Source organism: Gopherus evgoodei, chromosome 3 (assembly GCF_007399415.2).
Source record: "Gopherus evgoodei ecotype Sinaloan lineage chromosome 3, rGopEvg1_v1.p, whole genome shotgun sequence".
NCBI lineage: Eukaryota > Metazoa > Chordata > Testudines > Testudinidae > Gopherus > Gopherus evgoodei.
The window spans coordinates 101722089-101746760 of NC_044324.1; the positions used below are offsets into that span (position 1 = coordinate 101722089).

Consider the following 24672-nt stretch of genomic DNA (forward strand, 5'->3'; position numbering starts at 1 on the left):
CACCCCAGGAGAGAAAGAAACAGACAACCTGTTAAAGAAAAATACTGAAGGGATATGTGTTCAGGCTTGAGACAGACTCAGACTCATAGGTCAGAAGGGACCAATATGATCATCTAGTCTGACCTCCTGCACAAGGCAGGCCACAGAACCCTACCCATCCACTTTTATAACAACCCCTAACCCAGGACTGACTTATTGAAATCCTCAAAATTGGTTTGAAGACCTCAAGCTGCAGAGAATCCACCAGCAAGCGACCCATGCCCCATGCTGCAGGGGAAGGCGAACAACCTCCAGGGTCCCCGCCAATCCGCCCTGGAGGAAAATTCCTTCCTGACCCCAAATATGGCGATCAGCTAAACCCTGAGCATGTGGGCAAGACTCACCAGCCAGCACCCAAGAAGGAATTCTCTGCAGTAACTCAGTTCCCATCCCATCCAACATCTCCCCGCAGACCATTGAGCAGACCTATCTGGTGATAATCCAAGATCAATTGCCCATATTAACTATCCTATCATAACATCCCCTCCATATACTTATCAAGCTTAGTCTTAAAGCCAGAAAAGTCTTTTGCCCCCACTACTTCCCTCGGAAGGCTGTTCCAGAACTTCACTCCCCTAATGGTTAGAAACCTTCGTCTAATTTCAAGTCTAAACTTCCTAATATCCAGTTTGTACCCATTCGTCCTCGTGCCTACATTAGTACTGAACTTAAATAATTCCTCTCCCTCCCTAACGTTAACCCCCTGATATATTTATATAGAGCAAGCATATCCCCCCGCAGCCTTCTTTTGGCCAGGCTAAACAAGCCAAGCTCTTTGAGTCTCCTTCCTCGGATCATCCTAGTAGCCCGTCTCTGGACCTGTTCCAGTTTGAATTCATCCTTCTTGAACATGGGACACCAGAACTGCACACAATATTCCAGATGGGGTCTCACCAGCACCTTATATAACGGTACTAACACCTCCTTATCTTTGCTGGCAATACCTCGCCTGATGCATCCTAAAATCGCATTTGCTTTTTTAACAGCCGTATCACATTGGCGGCTCATAGTCATCCTGCTATCAACCAATACCCCAAGGTCCTTCTCCTCCTCTGTCGCTTCCAACTGATGCGTCCCCAACGTATATCTAAAATTTATTATTAATCCCTAAGTGCATGACCTTGCACTTTTCACTATTGTATTTCATCCTATTACTATTACTCCAGTTTACAAGGTGGTCCAGATCTTCCTGAATAGTATCCCTGTCCTTCTCCGTGTTAGCAATACCCCCCAGCTTTGTGTCCTCCGCAAACTTTATTAGCACATTTCCGCTCTTTGTGCCAAGGTCAGTAATAAAAAGGTTAAATAAGATCGGTCCCAAAACCGATCCTTGAGGGACTCCACTAGTGACCTCCTTCCAGCCTGACAGTTCACCCTTCAATACGACCCGCTGGAGTCTCCCCTTTAACCAGTTCCTTATCCACCTTGCAACTTCCATATTCATCCCCATCTTTTCCAATTTAACTAACAGTTCCCCATGTGGAACCGTGTCAAACGCCTTACTGAAATCTAGGTAAATTATATCTACTGCATTTCCTTTATTTAAGTAATCCATCACCTTCTCAAAGAAGGAGATCAGATTGGTTTGGCACGATCTACCTTTAGTACATCCATGTTGCAATTCATCCCAATTACCATTAACCTCTATGTCCTTAACTACTTTCTCCCTTAAAATTTTTTCCAAGACCTTACATACTACAGACATCAAGCTAACAGACCTATAATTACCCAGATCACTTTTATTCCCTTTCTTAAAAATAGGAACTACGTTAGCAATCCTCCAGTCGTACGGCACAACCCCAGAGTTTATCGATTGCTGAAAAATTCTCGCTAACGGGCTCGCAATTTCACGCGCCAGTTCCTTTAATATCCTCGGATGGAGATTGTCCGGGCCCTCCGATTTTGTCCCATTAAGCTGTTCAAGTTTCGCCTCTACCTCAGTTGCGGTAATATCCACTTCCATATCCACATTCCCGGTTATCATCCCTCCATCATCGCTAAACTCCTCAATAGTCTTATTAAAAACTGAGGCAAAGTACTTATTTAGATATTGGGCCATGCCTAGGTTATCCTTAACCTCCATTCCATCCTCAGTGTATAGCGGCCCCACTTCTTCTTTCTTTGTTTTCTTCTTATTTATGTGGCTGTAGAACCTTTTACTATTGGTTCTGATTCCCTTTGCAAGGTCCAGTTCAATGCGGCTTTTAGCCTTCCTCACTTTATCCCTACATGTTCTGACCTCACCAAGGTAGCTTCCCTTGCTAATCCTGCCTTTCTTCCACTCCCTGTAAGCTTTCTGCTTTTTTCTAATTCCCTCTCTGAGTTGCTTGCTCATCCAGCTTGGCCTACAACTCCTGCCCATGGTTTTTTTCCCCTTCCTTGGGATGCAGGCTTCGGATAATTTCCACAGCTGCGACAAAGTAATTCCAGGCCTCCTCCGCATTTAAATCCACAAGTTCCTCCGTCCAATCCAATTCCCTAACTAATTTCCTTAACTCTTTAAAATTAGCCCTCGAGAAGTCGAAACCCCTAATCCCAGATCTACATTTGTTTATCCTTCCATCTAGTTTGAACTGAATCAGCTCATGATCACTCGAACCAAGGTTGTCCCCTACCACCATTTCTTCTACGAGGTTGTCACTGCTCACCAAAACCAAATCTAAAATGGCATCCCCTCTCGTAGGTACTTCAACTACTTGATGAAGAAATCCATCCGCTATCACATCCAGAAAAATCTGACCCCTATTATTCTTGCAAGCACTCGTCCTCCAGTCTATATCCGGGAAGTTGAAGTCTCCCATAATCACACATTTCCCCTTTGTGTTTACTTCATTAAAGACATTAAAGAGGTCTCTATCCATATCCATATCAGATGTCGGTGGTCTATAGCACACCCCAAGCACTATCTCAGGGGAAGCTCTAGTTGCTTTTTTACCCAGTGTGATTTTTGCCCAGACAGACTGTCTTATCCATTCCATCGCTTCTTATTTCATTACAGTTAATCTCATCATTGATGTACAAGGCTACTCCACCACCTTTGCCTTTCTTCCTGTCTTTTCCAAACAGCACATAGCCTTCAATACCTGTGCTCCAGTCATGAGTACTATTCCACCAGGTTTCGGTTATCCCTGTAATATCCTGTTTCACTTCCTGCACCAGTAGCTCCAGTTCCTCCATCTTGTTACCTAGGCTCCTCGCATTAGTGTACAGACATTTTAATTTTTGGCGTTTGGCGTCAGTGACATTCTTTCCCCCGTCGTGCACAGACCTTCTACCACCAGCATCACCCATTACTCTGGTTTCTACTCCACTATTCCTCCTTGGATCAATTCTTTGGTCTGCAAGGGTATCCCCTCTCACTTTGTTTACTTCCCTCTCCAGGTTATATTCCGGCGTGGAGATCTCCTGAACATCTCCCAACCATCTCCCCCAACTTCCTAGTTTAAAGCTCTCTTGATGAGGTCGGCGAGCCTCCATCCTAGAATTCTATTTCCCTCCTTACTTAGATGAAGTCCATCCTGAGCGAACAGTCGTCTATCCGTAAACGCTTCCCAATGACCGTACATCCCAAAGCCCTCCTTATAACACCAATGCCTGAGCCATCTGTTGATCGCCATAATCTTGTCACTCCTTCGTCGCCCTGCTCTACGAACCGGCAGAATCCCACTGAAGATCACCTGAGCCTCGACTTCTTTGAGCGTCTTCCCCAGTCTGGCATAGTCCTCCTTGATACAGTCCAGCGAGTAACTAGCCGTATCATTCGTTCCCACATGAAGGACAATCAACGGATTCTTTCCCGCTCCCGCTAGGATCCTATTCAGCCTCAGGTCCACATCCTGTATCTTAGCCCCTGGCAGACAGCACACCCTTCTGTTCTCCTGATCAGGTCTAGTTACAGGCCTGTCTATTCTTCTCAGTAAAGAGTCTCCAATCACGTAGACTTGCCTTTTCCTGGCGACAGTGTGATTCTCTGGTCTATCCCCCACACCAGCTGGCCGCAATTCCTCTCGATTTGTATTCGCGCTTACAATCCTCCTACGGCTCATACTTGGTGTCGCCTCCATTGACTCCTCCCCTCCTTCTGCAGGACTAGCTGCTCGTCTCTTTTTCCTTGCCCTCTCTCCTTCAGCAGCCTGCTCTGCTCCATCTTCATTTTCCAACTCAGCAAACCTGTTCCTGAGTTCTATTTCTCCATCGCTGGCCCGTCTTTTCCTCTGCCTGGTTCTCCTAGTCACATGCTTCCACCATCCACTTTCCTCACCCAGCAGCTCCTCCTCAGAGTTCTTTGGTCCTGCTTCTATCCGCTCGTCTGAGCTTATCCCCTGTGCCTCATGTCTGTGTTCCATCATCTGCTCAAACCCCCTTCTAAACTCAGCCAGAGTTTCCACCTGCATCTCCAGTCCTCTTATCTTTTCCTCCAGCAGCTCTATCAGGCGGCACTTCATGCAGATGAAACTCCTTTCAGGTGCCCCCTCCAGGACCATGTACATGCCACAGCTACCGCATCCGGTCATCCTCAGTGTGTCTGTACCTGCTGCCTCTGCCTCCATCGTAGCGCTCCAACTCTGTGCCCGGCAATCCACGCCTCACACCGCACCGCAGGCCACCAACAAGCGCTGGGCTGCTGGCAGACCCCTGCCTCTTCCCTAGTCTGCCTTCCTGGTTACTCTGCCTTGGTCTCCCCTGTAACCTCCCCCTGGAAACTCCCACTGAAACTCCCCTGTTAGCAGCTGAGTCTATGAGGGTTCCGGCTAAAACTGATCATCATTGTGATGAGCTGAATTAATGTGTGTCAAAAGGAACCTTGAAATAATGTCTGATAGAACAGAAGAATCTTAGTATATGACATTGACTACTGAATATATTTAGGAAGCATCTTCGATCTTGTAGGATGATTTGAGGAATGTGTTACTGGCTATAAAGGAAACTGACAAGAGACTATTTAGAGTCTCGGGAAAAAGCCTGGTTTTGCTTTACTCTTGACTAGGAAGAGTTCTCATGTTCTTTTTATAGGGAAAAGGGACTAGATTTTTTTCTTAAATTTTCAAATAATGTAAGTATGTCTAGAATGTTACATATTTTTTCTTATTCCTTCCTGTCATCAAACCTATCCTGAGAATTACCTTATACTACCCTCCTCAAATAGGTATACCCCTCAGTTTGCTTGCGAGTGGAGGAAACAAAAGAGCAACATCCTTCACAGCTGAGCTGTTCTCTGGAAAGCTTGCCATAGTCAGAGGAACACTTCTAGTCCCCTTTTTCAAGTAAGAGACTACTCTTGTTCTTTAAGTCATCAACAAAGAGCAAACACTAGAATACTATTGCTTTTATTTTATAATATATGCACACAACAGGATAGCATATCTTCTTGTTTCTATTTGTTTTCTGTAGATTGCTCATATTTTATAGTACTGAACAAATTAAATATTCAATATATAATTAAACAAATACAACTAAAATGAAGTTGTATAATTAGCAATAATTTATTGAACGGTGGAACACTTTACAATAAGAATAACAGATTTGCATTTAAGTGATAAGTTCTTTCATCTCATATCTACATTTCATACACAAGTAGTATATTTTGTGACTAACATCACTACATTTACATTCTGATTGTCTGAATGGTTCAGGAGACATTCCTTTAAAAGCAGAATTTTGTCTATTTTAATATTTTTGATCATCTGAATTTCAGATAATTGGGGATTAGCAGCACTGGACAAAATAAACCTTTGTACTTGGTTAATTTTGCTGACAGACAATAGCGCTAAAATATAAAACTGTCCACAATCATTTTCCTGGGATGTTAACTTATAGCTATGTGAATGCCAAACATAGGTAGTCAGAGAAATTTCAACTTAGTTATAGTCTGCCAGAATATGCAGAGCCAAAACACTTCACGAAATCAGGTTGACTTTACTGGAACTTAGTGTTAGAGAGAAGAAAAACAAAACAAAAAGCCAAACAGTGTCAACTATGTTTACATGTCCTGTAGACATTTTGAGAGCAAAACACATTCTGATTTTCCATTTTGAAACTTTTCATTTTAAATTTTAAATAAAGTTTTAAAATGTAATCAAAATAAAAACAAAACATTTAATTAACCCAAAGTGATTTTTTTCTTTCATGAAGAATTTCCAATTTTCAGTTTTCACTTCCTTTTGGAATGAAACCCATTTCCAAAATTTCAACATTATTCACAAAATTATATTCTCTGTACACATCTCAAACTCCAGTTAAGAAGGGCAAGCAACTTCCCTTTCTTCTTCGAGTGCTGGTCCCTATGTGTATCCCACTGTGTGTGACTGATAAGCACTACTTGGTGAAGAGAGGGCAACGTGGCCGAGCTACTTGTAGAGCCATTGTCCCAAAGAACGCATCAGTAGAGGAGGCTTGGACCAAGGTGTGGCATCTTGTGAATGTGTGAATGGAACTCCATGTTACTGCCTTGCAAATAACAAGCAAATGTACCCTCTTGAAGTGATGCTACTGAGGCTGCTTGTGCTCCTATAGAGTGAACCCAGATCCTGTGTGAGGGAGGAAGATGTACAAGCTGATAAAGTAGAATACAGCCAGAAATCCAACTGGAAGACTCTCTGGGAGGAAATAACTAGTCCACAAGCTTTTTCCGCTAAGGCAACAAACCACCCAAGTGACTTTGTGACCTGTTTTGTTCTCTGTAGGTAACAATCGAAAACTCATCTCAAGTTGAAGGAATAAAGTTCTCTTCACTGGAGGCCTGGGGCTTTGGGAAGAATACAAGGGAGCTGATAGTTTGGGGGTTTATGGGAAATTCCAAAACTACTGTAAGGGTAAATATTGCATATGGAGGGCCTGCCCTTGGGGCCCCCAGTTTATCTATCTGTCTGGCCTAGGCAATGAGGAAAAGTAAGAGCCTTCATAGACAAGCAAAGCAAACAGGGTTGAAAGATATCTTGACAGGTGTTGAAAGAGTTAATTAAGGTTCCATTGAAGGGTCAGTTTTATTACCAGTGGGAAAGTTCTACTGAAGCCGTCTGAGAATCTGGAGGTGAGTGGGTGAGTAATTACAGGGTAGCTATGCAATGGAGGGAGATATGTCGATTGCTGCCAGGTGAACCTGTACTGAGCTAAGGGAAAGAACTGTCATCTTGAGAGTAAGGCAGTAACCCAGTATGTCAAGGAATATCTGTTGTCTTGGGGGAAATATGATGGTGTTGGGCACTGAGAGGTAACATTTTCTGGTGAGCTCCTTTCTGCTATTAGTAAGAATGGCTTGCAGAGTTGCAGAACAGGAATGTCCTAGATCCAATGCCCATCCAAATAACACGGTGAGGCAAAGATCTTCTGGATTGGGATGTCCGACCCTACCGTTCTATTGAGTCAAGAGGTCTGGGCTGACACATGCAGAAGACCTTGGAACCCGAACTGTCTAGGCCATTTGGGCAGGACGACAAGTCAGCTCTGTCCTGTCAAATCTTCCACATTACTTGAGGAAGCAGCAAGATAGGAGGAAACACATGGTTCAGAACATCTATACAAGGGAATAGGAGAGCATTGCCTCTGGAGACCTAGCCCTGAGCTCTCCTGGAGCATGGGTGCAGATCACTTGCCAGGATTATCCAGGTGTGTCTCACTTAATCATTTCCCTGGCATTGGAAGGGTGTTGGGCATTGGTGCACCTTGGTCCTTTCTATTTTCTGCCTCTGGCATGTAATAGTCTAGTCTTCTGTGGGATGTAATACTTAGGTCTAATGTCAGTTGTTTAATGTGTGGGTGTTGGGTGCTGTTGGTGACCTGTGATATACAGGAGGCCAGACTAGATGATCAGGTGGTCCCTTCTGGCTTTTAAGTCTATGCAACAGTACGTGCTACATTTCCTATTTGTCTGGGAGGCGGGATAGGATTCCCCACTGAGTGAAGAAGCTGTTCACCACTTAGCTGTATGCCACCATCTGCAAGTGGGAGCTGAAGTGCCTGCTGAAGCTGTCCGCCAGTGAATTCTGGGTTCCTGTAAGGTACGCTGCAGACAGGGTGTTGTGGTTCTTGATATACTAATTCTATAAAATGTCCACTTATATGCACAGTAGAATGGATCTCGCTACTTCCTGTTTGTTTAAGCAGATCAGTTGTCATGTTGTCTGACATTATGAGAATGTGCTGAGACTGGATTAATGGTATGAATGCACTGCATGCTTCCCAGATGGCTCTGAATTCCAGGGGATGTGTGTTTCTGCTGATTACCTGGGAGGTCCAAATGCTCTATACTGTGTGTGACCATCTATGAATACCTCCCGCCCCCCACCCATCTAACAAGCGGTGTCTGGTTATTGTCCTGTCAGGTGTGGGGGGATAGGAAAAGAGTGCCCATACTAGAAGAAAATTCAACATCACTAACAAGCAGCAGCCAATGATAAAATCAAAGAGTAATTCAAAGAACTGCCTGTCCCTTCTGGACAGCTCTCATTTTTCTAATATCCATGTATAGTTATCAATGATAAGAGCTTGAGAGGGAAGCTATCATGTTTATTGACAACAGCACCACAGTTCTTCCAGGTTTACCTGGATTGCAGTGCTGCAGAGCAGCAGAACAGCTCTTGTGGGGATTCCATTTAGCCACTCAGTTGCTGGTTACTGTTAGCAGATCAAGAGCTTGACTCCAAAAAGTTGTTAAAAACTAATTTTGTTCATAAGACTAGACAGGAGTTTGTTGTGTTCCCACCAGCAGAAAACAGAGAGTGGGGACAGGGAGAAGGTATGGTCAGGCATCCTCAGGGAGCTTCCCCTCCAACAAAACCTCTTATGGGTGCAGCATATGGTGGTCATCACATGGCAGCTGACACCATCCCTCCTCACTAGCTGTCCTTCCAGGACAATAATGAAGAGAGCATAGTGGTAGTCAAGAACTGGAATCATAGTCAGTCATACTGTTAACAGACTTAGTCATTTTAATTCCTTTAGCAATTAGGCAAAAATTAGCATGAAACTTGGCCCACTATTATAAGCTATACTGACCACGCCATAAGCAGAAATGAAGATAAAATAATACATCTGTTGTCTAACTGTATATGAACTGTAAGAGTGGTCAAACTAAAGAGGAAAAATCAGTATTAGTGTCACCCTCAAAGAAAGCAAAACAAAACTCCCAAAGATTTTTATTACTTCCAAACAAATGATGATTCCTCTCTCCCATCTCCAAGTCAACTTTATCTCTAATTCCTCCCTCATAAATGAACTCCATTAATCCATAGCAAATCTGATAGATAAATAGTAAGGAAACAGTTTTCAGTTACATACACAATATTTTGTAGTAATCCAGACACATAACAAAAGAAAAGAGCTTAAAATCTAAGACTTCTTTTCAGATTATGTTGTCAATAAATACTTGAAGTTCTCTTAACACTGATGAAAAGTTTAGCTCGTCTTAGTCATGTTTGACATTTCTTGTGTGTTCTCTCTATTTTAAGACTAACATTTAAATCCACATACAAACTTAACTCTTGGCTTCAAATCTAATTGTTTTAATACTTTTATATCATTCATGGTAGCCTGATTAAATCCAGTAACAATTTTTTTTGTTCAGTGGGTTTTCATGTAATTACAGCAACAAGATGTATCAAATATGCCATGCAAAGACTTGGCTATCAAACAACCAAACTACTCAATGTCTATCACATTTTTAAAATGACCTACATTAGTGATTTTATTTGAATGAATTTTAGTGCAAGCAAGATGTTCTAGAATCTACTCAATGTGTTACAATATTGCTTGTTATTTATGATTAAACTTAAATTTACAAATAATTACAGGACATGCAATATGTTGCAATTTTAGATTAACCATGGACATTTAATTCCAAAGCGATTATAACTTTATTATGTAACATTTTTTTCATAACAAAAGCTGCCTTTAATTACAGTACTGAAAAAAACCCCATCAACGTTACATTTCTCATACGCAATCTGATTATGACTAGGAAAAGCCAAGGATCTGATCTTCCAAACTTTACTCACACAAGCTATTCTGATGACTTACAAAGGTTTACTCATATGAGTAAGGGTCATAGAGGTATTACACAGATTATTCTGAACTGTGGCTGAAGATTTTAAAAACAATACAGAAATATTCAGTGAAGGATATGGTTAAAATTTTCCTTCCCAAGTAATCAATTACCATAAATTTATCATTTAAACGTAAAGACTATTTCCCAAAAATCTTTTTAGACAGAACATGTCATATTATAATATATTAAAGCTTTGTCATGTCCAGCTTTTTAAATCATTTCCAGAGAGTTTACTTTCATTAGAAAACTACATAATTTGTAGTTCACTGTTTCTGAAATGTGTCTTTTTAAAGAGGCCTACCAGAAATATGTTAAGATACTCAACTTAAACCATTACTATAACTACTAGTTTGATAAAAGGAGGGGAGGGGTTTAAGTCTAACTTGAATATCAGGGTTGTTACAAGTTTGGTCTGACGACACTGGTAGAGCAATTTAGGAGTGTATATGTAGCACTTCCCTTGCCATAAGCTGGGTCCAGGCATAACTAAAGCCATGAAAAACAATCATGGGGCATATATTTTAAAGAAAATAAATTTAAGTGTGTTCTAAAAAGCAATATATCTTCAAAGAAGTTCACAAGTTATATCTTGTAACAAGACAGGTAAATGACCACTGTACTTTAAAATAAGTTATAGTACTTAGCCTCGAGAGAGAGTGAGGAGTGTCTGTATTGAAACATCATAAATTGTTTGCCAGTTGCTTCATTAACCAACTTATCTGCTGCTGGGAAAAAAAGTCCTCCTAACTGGGCAAGAGAATTACCATCAAAACCATTTTTTCTATTAATTTTAGGCATTTTTTGTCAAGAGGGAAAAAATTCCTACACTTTCAAATGTTTGATTTAAAAAGGTGTTTCAAATACAGACTTAAGCTTCAACAGTGGCCATGTATAAATTATGATCAAGAACCCAAGCAGCCACAGCATGGGACCCAAAAAATAGCTACCTGACAACTACAGGGACAACCATATATTCATTTCAGAAAATCAACCAGAATGAGACCATGAAGTCCAAAAATGTTCATTTCTAATACAGGAAAAAAGGATCAACATCTCAGAGACTTTCAGATGAACTAACGTAAGCTCTTTCCAGTCTACATTTTAGAGATATGCAGCTACTGCAGGACATAATTCTAGAGTAGTTCAGAGAACTCAAGTAGCTGAATTTGAAGTAGAAAATTAACTATTAAGGCAAAATCAAAATATTTCTAAATGAGAATGGAAAATAAGCCAGAAGTTTTTCCTTGGAGTGTGCCAACAGAAACTGTTTTCTTTAAACTAGACAACTGTTTAGAGAATACATAATCTCACACTTGTCAATCCAGAATTGTCTGACAAAAATAATACCGGTTAGTATACTGGTAAGTAATTTTTAGAGGAATGTAAGTACTAGAACAGAATACTGTATCCATGATCAGCAGTGTGTGTTTATGCACAATTGTACAAGATCATTAATTGTCTCTGTATATGTTTATATGTTGATGGCTTAGAATAGACCTAATAACTGACAGGTCAAATATTTCTTGGCAGTTAATGACCAGTTGAGTTCAGAGCCCTTAACTCCTCTAGCTGGTCATTAACTGCCAAGAAATGTTCTCCACATCTGTTACTATTGCTTAATTAAATGTTAACAATAGGTTATATTGAGAAAAGCTCACTAGAGTTTGTGAGCAGTAGCAGCAGCTTTGGTGGAAGAAACTATTTAATCAGGAAAAAAAACAATATTTTTGTTTCTAAAATTACTCTAGATACACTTATTTCTGGGTCAGTACGTTATTGTAGAATGATGGCTGATTTCCTTCGAGTGTCAGATGAAACATCTCAGCTAAAACGTACATTTACTAAAGACAAAAAGGTGTTTAGTTCCAGCCTCTGGGATTTTCTATCAATAATAATGTTGAATTTGGAACATCGTATCTATGCGAGAGTATAAACTGCTTCAGTTTGAACACAGAACCTTTTGAATTTTAACTATAAACCCAACGCCTTCTGTGCAATTGCCACTGCGAAGAGCATCATGAGGAGTGCTTGCTTGGGTTTGCTCAAGAAAAAGAGGCACCATAACATTGCCAAGGAAGTCAAGAAGTCAAGCAGCTATCAAGGCTTCAGCAATAGTTGCCAGCATGCTTTTCACTGGAAACTACTGCTAGGAGGGCTACTGCCTTTGTGGTCCCTGAGGCCTTCAGACTAGCTCTGAGAAACGAGTAAAGATCGACACAACTGAGATTGATACAACTGAGGATCAGGACAAAAAGTTAAAAAGTACACAACGATCATCTTCATTCTCGTCCTGCAGCTGGCCAGAATACCACAGGGAGCCTACTCTCCCAAATTTCATACCAACTCACCTAAGACCTCTGAGCAGTGGTATTTTTAGGGGTCTCCTTTTGCATCTGTATGCAAGTTATTCACTCTGCTCCCCCTCCAATCACATCAATAGTTTCTCCAATCATATCTTCCAACTGCAGTTTTGCTAACACTTGGATGAATAATTAGTCCTGTCAGAATTGTAAATTGTGCTAGTGGATGACAACGCACTCCAAACTGGCCTGTGAGAAGCATGTCATCCAAACCCACCTTCAGCAGCATCAGCAAACTTCACTACTCTGTACTTGAATTTAACACCTGTCATATACATTTATCACAGTTTAACAATTGAGATATTTTTTTCCATTCATTAGATTTATACAAAACAACCTTGGGAGTGATGAGGAGCATAAATCTTCAACAGGCCGACTTTCCGATTGGACCCAGTCAGCATTTTCAAAAACCATGGCAACAAACAAAACAGACATTTAAATTCAACACTGAGAATGGAGAGAAAATACATTATCCAATTCTAATCACCTGGATGACTGGAAGTTTAGATTGACAATGCAGATAGATAATCTTACCTCTTCTCCAGAAAGATAATATGCTGAAAGCAGTCCACCAACAAAACGGATGTTCACTTCAAATACTGAAATTTCTGCATTCTAGGGATATAAATATATGTAGTTAGAGTTTGAACCTCAGTTTTATATATGAAAACATAAGGACACAATGGTATGCTAATGAATGCTATATATAATGTATTCACAATTTCAATTCCAGCAGAAGAAATATCTTAAGTTCACCATCCTTCACCTTACTTTGTGGGTGTTAAACTCCATTAATACCAAATGTCAGCATGCAAAAAAAGGAAACAAATGATTCTAAGCGTAACACTGCTAGTTTTTCTTCCTCACTTTAAAGATGCTGTACAACTCTAGCGCTGACTAGCTCTAATCAATGACATATGAGCATAAAAGATGGAATGCTTCATAGTATAGAATAGGTTTAAGAGGTTATTTGGGAGGTTGTTCCAAAATTATAATGTTATGTGAAAGAAAAGCCAAAGTCAGCCTAAAGTCCTGCCAATCTTCTGGATATAAAAGATTACTTTTTCCAGTATCCTTCCCTTTGCCCATTCTTATGTTTAAGAATTAGGACAAATAGAGACGTAGAGTGGATTATGCAGTCATGACTTCACATGCCCTTGGTTTGGTCAGATGTTCACAAGATGAGTTTAACGAGGGAAGCATTGAGTAAATCTACATGGGGGCAAGTACTAAAAAAAGTGAGCCATGAGGTAGCCGGGATTATTTTGGGAGCTCAGAGGGCAGTGATAATGTGGGGATATCCATAACAATGGTCCTGAGCTTCTTAGAGATGACAGAGTACATCTGTCATAGGCTGTGGCAGATGTTTGGCCCTTTGACGAGGCACTGCGTCAGCGAGGAGATGGGTACCAGGGCTTAGTGGGTGTGAGATGAGTTCATGCTAATCACTGGTGTTCCCCATGGCTAGTGAGGGTAAAGTCTGAAAGGGCCATCTCTCAGAGTTAAATGAGACCCAGGATTGCGCAGGTGGACTTCATGCTCAGTGGGGTGGAAGGTGGAACCTGAAGTCTCAGACCCGAGATCCTGCCCCATCCAACCTTGTGGCCTCTGTCACTCCACCCCACACCTTACATGAGGAAATTGTGGGAGGAGGGCAGAAATATTTCACAACAGAGTTTAGTCAGTGGGTAGACCCTCCCTTGTCTATCCAGAATAACTGTTTGTTTTCTGATCACAGCCATGTATCTCACACAGTAACCAATTAATGCCTGGTACCAGAGAGCAGAGGTCAGGAAGTGTAGCAGCCCTCCCTGAAGTATAATTAATAAAGTTGCAGCCTGCTGTTTAAGCCCATCCCATCTGTCTGCCAATCATACAGCTGCTTGCCTGGTCATCAAGTGTCTTCAAGAAGTTTGTTGCCAATACTGAAAAATATTCTGACACACAACTTGGTACATCAGCTACGTTTGCAACGTCTCACCGCTCCCACAAACCCAACAGAGGCCTGCTAGAGGACTACTCCAGTAGTCTTTAAGAGAACCACAAAACAGAAGTCTGGACACTATTTCTAGCTTCAAAACTGGTTTGAGACTGTTGCTCATAAGCACTCTCTCCTCCCGGGAGGTGTGCTGCCTGCCAGGAGCCAATATCCAAGATGTTACACAGGAATTGTCAAGGATCATCCAGTTCTCTTACTGCTACATCATGCTACTCATCCATGTGAATACTAACGATACTGTGAGGTATGACTCGGAGCAGCTCAGAAGAGACTACAGGGCTCTGGGAGTAATGGTGAAGGAGCTGGGGGTGCACGTAGTTTTCTCTTCAATCCTTCCGTTCAAGCGTAGGGGCCCAGGTAGAGAGAGAGACATTCTGGAGGTTAATGTCTGATTGCAAGTTACTTGGGTGGGATAGTACACGACTGGAATACTGATATAGAAAAAAGGAAAAGGAAAAAAGGGAGGTGGTGTTGCCTTATATATCAAAAATCTATAGATTTGGACTGAGGTTGAAAAGGAAATAGGAGACAGACCTGTTGAAAGTCTCTGGGTAAGGATAAAAGGGGTTTAAAAAAGGGGTGATGTCACAGTAGGGGGTCTACTTCACACCACCAAACCAGGAAGAGGAGGTGGATGAGACTTAAAATATATATATATATATATATAATTCAAAGCACAGGACTTACTTGTGATGGGGGACTTCAATTACCCAGACATCTGTTGGACACAGATTATCCAACGAGTTCTTGGAATGTATTAGAGACAATTTAGGGGAGAGACTGTTCTAGATTTCATTTTGACAAACTGGTCGAGAATCTGAAAGCGGAAGGCAGCTTGAGTGGAAATGGTAGAGTTCTTGATTCTAAGGAATGGCAGGAGGGCAAACAGCACAACAAAGATAATGGATTTCAAGGCGGCAGACTTTAGCAAACTAAGGGGAGTTGCTTGGTGAGAGCCCATGGAAAGCAAGTCTAAGAGAAAAAGGTTCAAGAGAGCTGGCAGTTTTTCAAAGAGACATTATTAAGGGTACCAGAGCAAACTACGTCACTGCACAGGAAAGGTAGGATGTATGGCAAAAGACCAGCCTGGCTTACCCAGGAGATCTTCAATGATCTGAAATGCAGAAGAATCCTACAAAAAAGTGGAAACTAGGTCAAAACACCAAGAGGATTACAAAGGATGAATATAAACAACAGGTACGTAAGGACAAAATTAGAAACGCTAAGGCACAAAATGAGTTTAAACTAGTTAGAGACAAAGGGTAACAAGAAAAACATTCTAGAAATACATCAGAAACAAGACGACAACCAAGGACAGGGTAGACCCATTACTCAATCAGGGAGGAAAAAGCAGTAACAGAAAATGTGAAATGGCGGAAGTGCTAAATGTTTTTGTTTCAGTTTTCACCAAATAGTAGCAATTGGACATCTAACAGTCAATGCCACTGAAAATGAAGTAGGATCAGAGGGTAAAACAAGGGAAGAAAAAGCTAGAAGTTACTTAGACAAGTTAGGATGCCTTCAAGTCACCAGGGCCTGATAAAATCCATCCTAGAGTACCCATGAAGCAGACACAGGATATATCTGAGCCATTAGCTATTACCTTTGAAAAATCATGCAAGACGCGTGAGATTCAAGAGGACTGGAAAATGACAAATATAGTGCCATTCTATAAAGGGAAATAAGGACAACCTGGGGAATTAGAGACCAGTCAAGAACAAATGATGTTAAATCAACCTAACAGCTTTCTTTGACAGGATAACAAGCCTTGTGGATAGCGGGGAAGTGGTAGATGTAAAGCTTTTGATATTGTCTTGCAACACAGTCTCAAACAAACCAGGGAAATACAACCTAGATCGAGTTACTAGAAGGTGGGTGCATAACTGGTTGGAAAATCATTACCAGAGAATACTTATCAGTGGTTCACACTCAAGCTGGAAGGGCATATCATGTGTAATTCTGCACGGATCAGTTTTGGGTCCAGTTTTGTTTAATATCTTCCTTTATCACATAATTGAGATAAATGATTTTACCATCAAACCACCTTCAAGTGATTCCACCACCATTGTGAATGTTTGCCCAAATGGTGATCCTCCAGTTCATTTTTTGAAACTAACAATTGCTTGAAAGTTATCAGGTTTACAAAACTGCATCCACATACCTCTCTTTGCAGCTTTGTTTGAAATCTCAACTCTTACTGAATTCTTGATTCAAATCCACCGAAGCATATGAAACAAATGAAGGAGCCAGACATTTCATGGAGTGTAGCTTTAAGAGCAGCATCTTTAGTAAGATAGTTATCCTTAAGATCATTATGCCAAGATAGTTTCACCTTGGCAAAGTATGTGGATGACATAGACATTTGTAAAGCAGAAGCAGCAGCTTTATATCTTCACCTGAAGGAAGCCTCAAACTCTAACTCTCCCTCTAAGGAAAGAAGACATTATATAAGCAGCAGGCTACTGATATGGCAGCCTTAGGAATCAGGGTAAAATTAGATTTATTGTATTGCAATATTTAAGATGTAAAGTCCTACCTATTTATTTTCCTTCCATTATGTTTATCCTACTACTCATTTATAATTTGTTCAAAGAATGCATATAAGGCAAGAGGCAAAGCTATTTCTTCTATCGGACCAGTTGAAAATTGAGATGCATATTATGAAAGAAACTTGTAAACGGGACCAAAGAATTCTAGGACAAACTATTAACCTGCTTCAACTGAAAGGGCCTCTTCGGTTAGGGCTGACCCCTCCCCTCTTCATTTTTGCAAACACCAAGAGAATGGCTCTTATTTTTGGTCCTCAGATCATGTGCCCTTGGTCTTCCTTCTTTTATATCTCCAACTGATCACTCAAAAGGGTGTGTCTAAAAAGTTGTTTAATGTATTATATTATCTTATTAGAACCCCTGAGGAGAATTAACTGGATTTTTGCTCATTTTTTTCTCTTAAGAAAAAAAAATCTCATTTATGTTCAGGAGAAACTGATCCTTGATGTTCCCTTTGTAAAACTATGTAGAGCAGAGGCTAAGTTATCCTCATCGGCACATATGAATACCTATTTCTCCCAACTTCATTTTGTCATACCATTCTTTTCATTATCCTCAGCAGCCTAATGCAGAATGTACCAGCAGTGCCTCATTGACTGGCTAAAGGTAAAGCTCATTTAAAAGATTTCATTCTAAAACAAAAACTTCAATAAAAAGTACTCATACTCTGGTTTGCTGAACTTGTCTACTGGAAAGTCTATTTTAATGCACTAGACACACTGGAAAGACTTGTCTTCTCACTCTGGCCCTGTTCAGTGCTTTGCCAAGCAGCAGCAAATACTCTAGGAACTGTATACAGACTAAGGAAGACATCACATCTGTTTAATAAATATATAGTCTGCAGCACTGATAAGCCTGTTTTCATTGTTCAAAGCAAGCTGAAACAAACAAGAAGCACATGTGATAGAAGTAAATTGTTCGGTTTCCTTACATCTCTTTAATTAAAGAAAAGTACACTGACCTCACAAACACTCATACAATTAAAAACAAAGCCTCCAAAAACTTCTTCTCAGCTACAACTGAGCATAAGGAGCGGATACAAAAAGGTATATTTCTGAAGACACCGTTACACTAGCTGCTTACAATCCATTTGCTCTGCTACAGGAAGGCATATGGCAGGTCCCTGGCAAGTTCACACTACAATAATGATCGTGATCTGAAGAAAGTGCTATGTACTCTCACATTTGATTGTGAAGTGCAAGCTTCTGTTAACTTTAGCATAAACAAAACCCACAAGCTTTTAGGGTCTTTACATGCTAGTCTATTACTATCATTACATATTGCACTGCTGTTGCCAGATATTTTGTAATGCAGCCAACTGTGCAAAGTAAAGGGGATATGAAAGCAAAATAAGCAAGTGCACATGGCGAAGACTTCTACTTATCTCACAATCTGTCTGACCAGAAGGACAAAAAAAAAGATACCACGTTGAAAAATATAGTATCAGGCAAAAATATCTGCAGCAAGGTAAAAGAAAGATATTTTGAATGAGGAACCTTTACCGCAAAATCCTAACAAAAGCAATTTTACTGTCTTCTCTTATTCAAAAAATAAAATGAAATATCTTCAGTATTTTATGCGAGTACGATGAATACATTTTAAAGTTAAGTACAATTTCAGTAAAGGTCTTTTTCAACTACAATAAAAACCATGCAGAAGAGTGAAAGCACAAACTCTTTACAAAAAGAGAGCCATCCAATCTAGCATAAACATCAAGTGGGATTATTTTATCAGTTAGCTCCACAATCGGTCAATCTTTATTCAGTGTTAACCATTAACCTGTCAGAAAAGCAAAAAAGAAAGGCAATATTTACAGCTGTCAGTGTGATTTTAGTTCTGCTCCCTTGTGTATGTACCCTTTGAACTAAATGAGGCTGAGTCCTCTCAGAAAATGTATGTGATCATGTAACTGAAGACTGTATCATAATGAATACACAGAAGGGACAGAACAACAGGTTTATGATTGCACAGGCGTTTCCTAGCTTCTGAGCAGTTGATTTTACAGCTTAAAGGACCTGATAGAAACCCTGAAGCTTCAGCCCCAGAGCACAGACAGTTCATTACCTGAAAACAGTTATAGGCTGTCATCCCATAGAGGAGGAAGGACGACTGGGTCCAGATGCTGAGGGAGTCAGTGGTGGGCAAGTCAAGGCCAGCCCAGACCAAAAGCATTCGTCCTCTGACAAATGACAAAGGTTTGTTGCATACAGAAGCAAGAGGAGTTCTCAGAAAAAAAAGGTTGCAAGAATCCTTTACAATGGAAAGTGTTAGGCAACCTGAATTTACGGATCAGATCCCTCTAGTATAGGGATACATTGTGACCCCCTTCTGACAACAAAAATTATTACATGACCCCCAGAAAGGGAGACTGATGTCTGGGCCCCACTGCCCCAGGTGAGGGAGCCAGAGCCAAAGCCTAAGGGCTTCAGACCCAGGTAGGAAGCCTGTAAGCTGGGCTCCACCTCCTAGGGCTGAAGTAAGTCTAAACCAGCCCTGGCATCCCGATCCATACTTTGAGAACCGCTGATCTAATACCAACATAGGGAGCAGATCTGAAGACAATCACTGTAGAGTGAATTGTGTAGCAGAGATTTAAGAAGTACAGTACTAATTCTCATGTATTTCTACAATGATTGAGTTTTACACCAACAGAATAACATGGATGTATTCCTGCTGTTTTGGAAGGGAGCTAACCCCGTGGGCTGTTAAGGTGAGCAGATATATCTTAGGCAAGAAAGTATGAGTCTCAATTGTAGAATATAGCATTTTCTCTTTACATGTTAACCTTGCATCGTCTTTGAATCCTTTGGCCTTTCCTTCAAATATCTGCACAACCTACTTCCTAACTTTGGTCTGCCAAAGCAACATGCCTACTTCCCCCTCTTTGTCACCACCTCTCTCTGCACCTCTTCCATGCAACATGCTGCAGCTTCTTTGCTGACCTAGTCCCCGTGGCTCCCACTGTCTTTTCTGATATTGATGGTCTTCATTAAAGAATGACTGGGAGGAAATATTTCTTTCAAGAAGTAATTAAAACAATACATAGACCTAGAAGGCATTTTTACCACCACCAAGGTTTTGTTTGATTAGACTCAGACTTCAAGGTCAGAAGGAGCCATCATGATCATCTAGTCTGACCTCCTGCACAATGCAGTCCACAGAATCTCACCCACTCACTTCTGTAACAAACCCCTAACCTATGTCTGAATTATTGAAGTCCTCAAATCGTGGTTTAAAGACCTCAAGGTGCAGAGAATCCTCCAGCAAGTGACCCCACGCTGCAGAGGAAGATGAAAAACCTACAGGGCCTCTGCCAATCTGCCCTTGAAGAAAATTCCTTCCCAACCCCAAATATGGTGATCAGTTAAACCCTGAACACATGGCCAAGACTCACCAGCCAGCACCCAGGAAAGAATTTTCTGTAGTAACTCAGATCCCACTCCATCTAACATCCCATCACAGGCCACTGGGCATACTTACCTGCTGATAATCAAAGATCAATTGCCAAATTAATTGCCAGAATTAGGCTATTAGATTGGCTTGTCCAGCCTTCATTTGCTTGTCATCTATTTAGATCAGTGGCATCCAACATGCAGCTCAAGGCTAGGCCACTTGAGGCTTCTGAGACTATAACCCAGAGGTGAAAGGAGAGTAGTAGCAGTTCTGGCTGTGATCTTCCCGGGGAGAAAAGGAGCTCCAATGACTCTTCCTCAACCCGGCCGATTCACTGAGGCTAACCACAATTAGAGCAACTGGAATCTGAGCCTGGTGTGTTGCACCACATAGGTGCAAGTAGCCATGTGTCCCAGGAGTTTCAGGCAATTCCTTGCTGTGGTGGTGGGAACTGCCTAAGACTTCAAATGAGATCACCCAGGCCTGGAACCTTGCTTCCAGGAGATATGCCCTGGCCTGTGTCGAGTCCAGTACCATCCCTATAAATTCTATCCACTGAACCGGGGACAACGTAGATTTCCCCACATTCAGGAGAAGGCCTGGCTCACTGAACTTCGTTCTTATGAAGTTGACTTGTACTTGATGCCTGTGTAGGAACGTGGCCACGACTACTATACACTTGGTAAATACTCGAGGAGCTGTTGTTGCTCATCACAAACTTGAGGTACCTTCTGTGGGCTGGTGTGACTGCTATATGAAAGCATGCATCCTTCAAGTTGAGGGCAGCATACCAGTCCCCTGGATCCAGGGAAGGGATAATGGAGGCCAAAGAGACCATGAGGAACTTCTTTATAAATCTGTTGAGCTCTCACAGGTCTAAGATAGGCCTGAGCTCACCTTTGGCTTTCAGTATTAGGAAATACTAGGAATAGAAGCCTTTGCCCTTCGGCTCCCGAGGAACCACTTCCACTGCTCCCAGCTATAGGAGCAAGTACACCTCCTCTATGAGGAGTTTCTTAGAAGGGTCCCTGAAGATGGATAGGGAAGGAGAGTGAAAGGGCAGGAGGGCTGAGAATTGGAGAGAGTATCCCCTTTCTACTGTGTGGAGCATCCATCGGTTCGATGTTATATGAGCCCACACAAGGTAGAAAGGGGATAGTCAGGACAAGCAAGATAGATAGGTTGGATCCAGCCCATGCAGTGGTGCGCCATCCTCGTGTGCTTGTTTCTGGCCTGAAGATGACTTGGACTGGCCAGAGCCCTGGCCTGAGGACAGGTGCTGTCTTTTCCTGCCACTCCTGTTCCTCCTCCAGGAATCGTCCTGCGGTTCTGTGGTTGGTAGAAACACGGAGGGTTTTGCGGCCTGAAGTGCTTCCGATCTGGGGTCTGACTGGGGCTGGAGCGCAGCCTCCATAAGAAGGACTTTAAAATGTGAGTCTTTGTCTTTCAAAGTCCTAGGGCGAAACTCATGACAGATCTGGCACCACTCCTTCTGGTGACGCTCCCCGAGGCACCTTAAACACAAGGTGTGCAACTCCAAAGGGTGCTCAGGCTGACCCGATGGATGATGCTAGGGGAAAAATCTTCTGGCTGCCATGCACACGCACACACTTGATTGGAATGGACATGAACAAGCACTGAGAAGGACTAGTCATTAGTGTTTTTGTGGAAGACAGCCTGTGATTAACCCTGTACCAGATTGGTAGGAGCCAATAACTGCAGTGACAACATGTTCAGGCCCTCTGAGGGAAACCATACAATACTGTTTCCCTTAATAGCCCTTTGGAATGACTGAGGAGAGCTGAGCCTTGTCCACCCTTCTTCGGTCAGAATGAGTAATCGCTCATGACAGATGTCAGGAAGTAGGGAAGGATTTACCAGGAAAAAGCCCCCTCGTTAGAAAAACCAGGGCAAAAACTTTTTGTCTTTAATCCAGTTCACTCACTAAAAATGCCGTACATGGCTAAGGCTGCTATAAAAATGATGGTGATGGTGACAGACTGTTGCTTACAATTTTTCAATAGCTTGGCGCATTTTAAACCAAATACCAATAATTATGTAAATAAAACCCTGTTCATACTTCAACTACTAAAATTAAATTACAGCATTTGCTATATTACCAATCAAAAATATTACACACTTGTGGCATAACTGACAAACTAGATATTATACAACTAATAAGAAGTCAGTATAACATCCCTTTTTACTCATAACCGTTCAATCCCCAATGTGCACATTCAGAACTTCCATGCCATTCATAATATTTTATTTTCATGTTTGTTTTCCTTCCAATAGACTTTGATGGGAGAACAATTTATTACACCCCATGATAAATGTATCTTAGGATCTCCCCTGACCTTTCAAAATACTTTATTTCTATTTATCTTCAAAACCAAACAAAAGAAAACCAATTTTAAGTGAAACATTTAAAGTATACCAACTTGAGCCTATTTTGGCAAAACTACTAAACAAAATCTAATATTAACAAGATATTTTCATCTGCTGGTTTTAACTAAACTTCAGCATAGATGCCATTCTCCATTTAATGAATTATCTCAGAACAAAAGCAGCCCTGTTTTTAAAGGAAGTAATTTTACTGAAGATTGCTATATTACTGGGAAATCTAGAAGATGGTCTAGCTAAAAAAGACTAATGGGAAATGCCATAATTATAGACAGGACTCAAACCATTGAGTATACCAAGAAAGTCAGTATTCACCATAGGAGCCAAATTTGTAGAGAATTCAACAGCTGGCCTTCTCAAAAGCTTGAGAGTGTATTCTGAGCAATAAAAACAAACTATATTTGACAAATACCCTTATTCAGTTTTTTAGTCTTTCAGCTCCACTAATCAAACAATTTCATACAATTCTTCACACGCATTTGCAAAGCTCAAAGTGGCTGCGTTAATAAATTTGGTAACAGTAAGACTATCCAGTGAAAAAGAACAACCTAAAACTAGCCAAATAAAACAGATGAATATCCTTAGTTGTACAAGCTTATAGAAAGCATCGTTTAATTTAGCTAAACGACGTTGCCATACTCTGATGATGGGGGCCATATAGATACCTAGACAAAGGGAGATTCAGAGTTTTGCCTCAAAGCCATTTTTAAGTGCTATATGTTTCTTCATCTTACCCTTGTTTACCAGGTTATGTATGTAAAGAAAACAAATTTGATAGCTGTGGAAAGTGAAATGGCAGACTTCTAAAACTAAATTTGTAGAATGTTAGTCCAGGACTTCAAATGAAGACCTCAAGTATACTTTTTTAAATAGCTACCTGATTAATCTTCTTTCTCTGCAGCAACTAACTGAAACTGTCAGATTAATTTTGTAGCTGTACCACTGCACTTATAATAAAAAAACAAATATTTTGCATGGGTAAAAAGACAGTTATTAAAAATGTCACAGAAATTTAATACACAAACAAAAAGTTAAGGAAGAAAAGGCAATAAAATGTTAACTATGGCACGATAATATGATAAAACATTTCAGCAGAGATACACAGACATCTGAAAGAATGGAGCCTGTTCTGTTTTTCACTCACTGTAAGTGCTGAGCCGTAAGTGGTATTTGAAGCTAACCTAAATAAATTAAAGTTAGTGTTATTCAAGTACGTTTATTCAAATTTAGTTTTCTAATGCCACTAAACTCACATTTAACTCCACCGCTCTAAAAAACCTATTGGTGAAGAATGGTTCATGCTATGGGTGCCTATTTTCATAGAATGTGTACTAAGAGTGCCTTCTTGTGATTTAGAAGAACTGAATTCCAAGAAGTGGAGTAGTGTCCATACAGCAAGCTAGTTTGCAACAGCTAGTCTGTGCCATTTCTATCAAGATAAGCCCTTAAACCCAAGCTTGTTCAGTTTCATGTCATGGGATTCTCCACTTCAGTTGTCTTATCAGTATGCATAAAAGTGCATAACTACACTGACAGTTGGAGTGTATATTAAAGTTAATATCTTTCTCTATAATTATTTGTAGATCATCATCTTGCATCCCGTACAGAAACAGACTAAAGTTTTTAAATTTCTAAAGTTGACACACAAGTTATAGTGGATTCACCAAGGGCAAATCATACCTGACTAACCTAATTGCCTTTTATGAGGAGAAAACTGCATCTGTGGATTGAGGAGAAAGCAGTGGATGTGTTATTCCTTGACTTTAGCACAGCTTTTGATACGGGCTCCCACAGTACTCTTGCTGGCAAGTTAAACAAGTATGGGCTGGATGAATAGACTATAAGGTGAATAGAAAGCCGGCTAGATCATCAGGTTCAACGGGTAGT

General features: G+C 40.9%; 1 protein-coding gene across 1 annotated transcript in view; it reads right to left on the reverse strand.

The window, feature by feature from the left end:
- LOC115648512 (mannosyl-oligosaccharide 1,2-alpha-mannosidase IA) overlaps positions 1 to 24672 on the reverse strand; it is a 213193-nt gene that overhangs the window by 114729 nt on the left and 73792 nt on the right. Inside the window, exon 4 of the mRNA XM_030556207.1 lies at positions 12976 to 13056. Coding sequence (XP_030412067.1) covers positions 12976 to 13056 — 81 coding nt within the window. The remainder of the gene's footprint in view (positions 1 to 12975; positions 13057 to 24672) is intronic.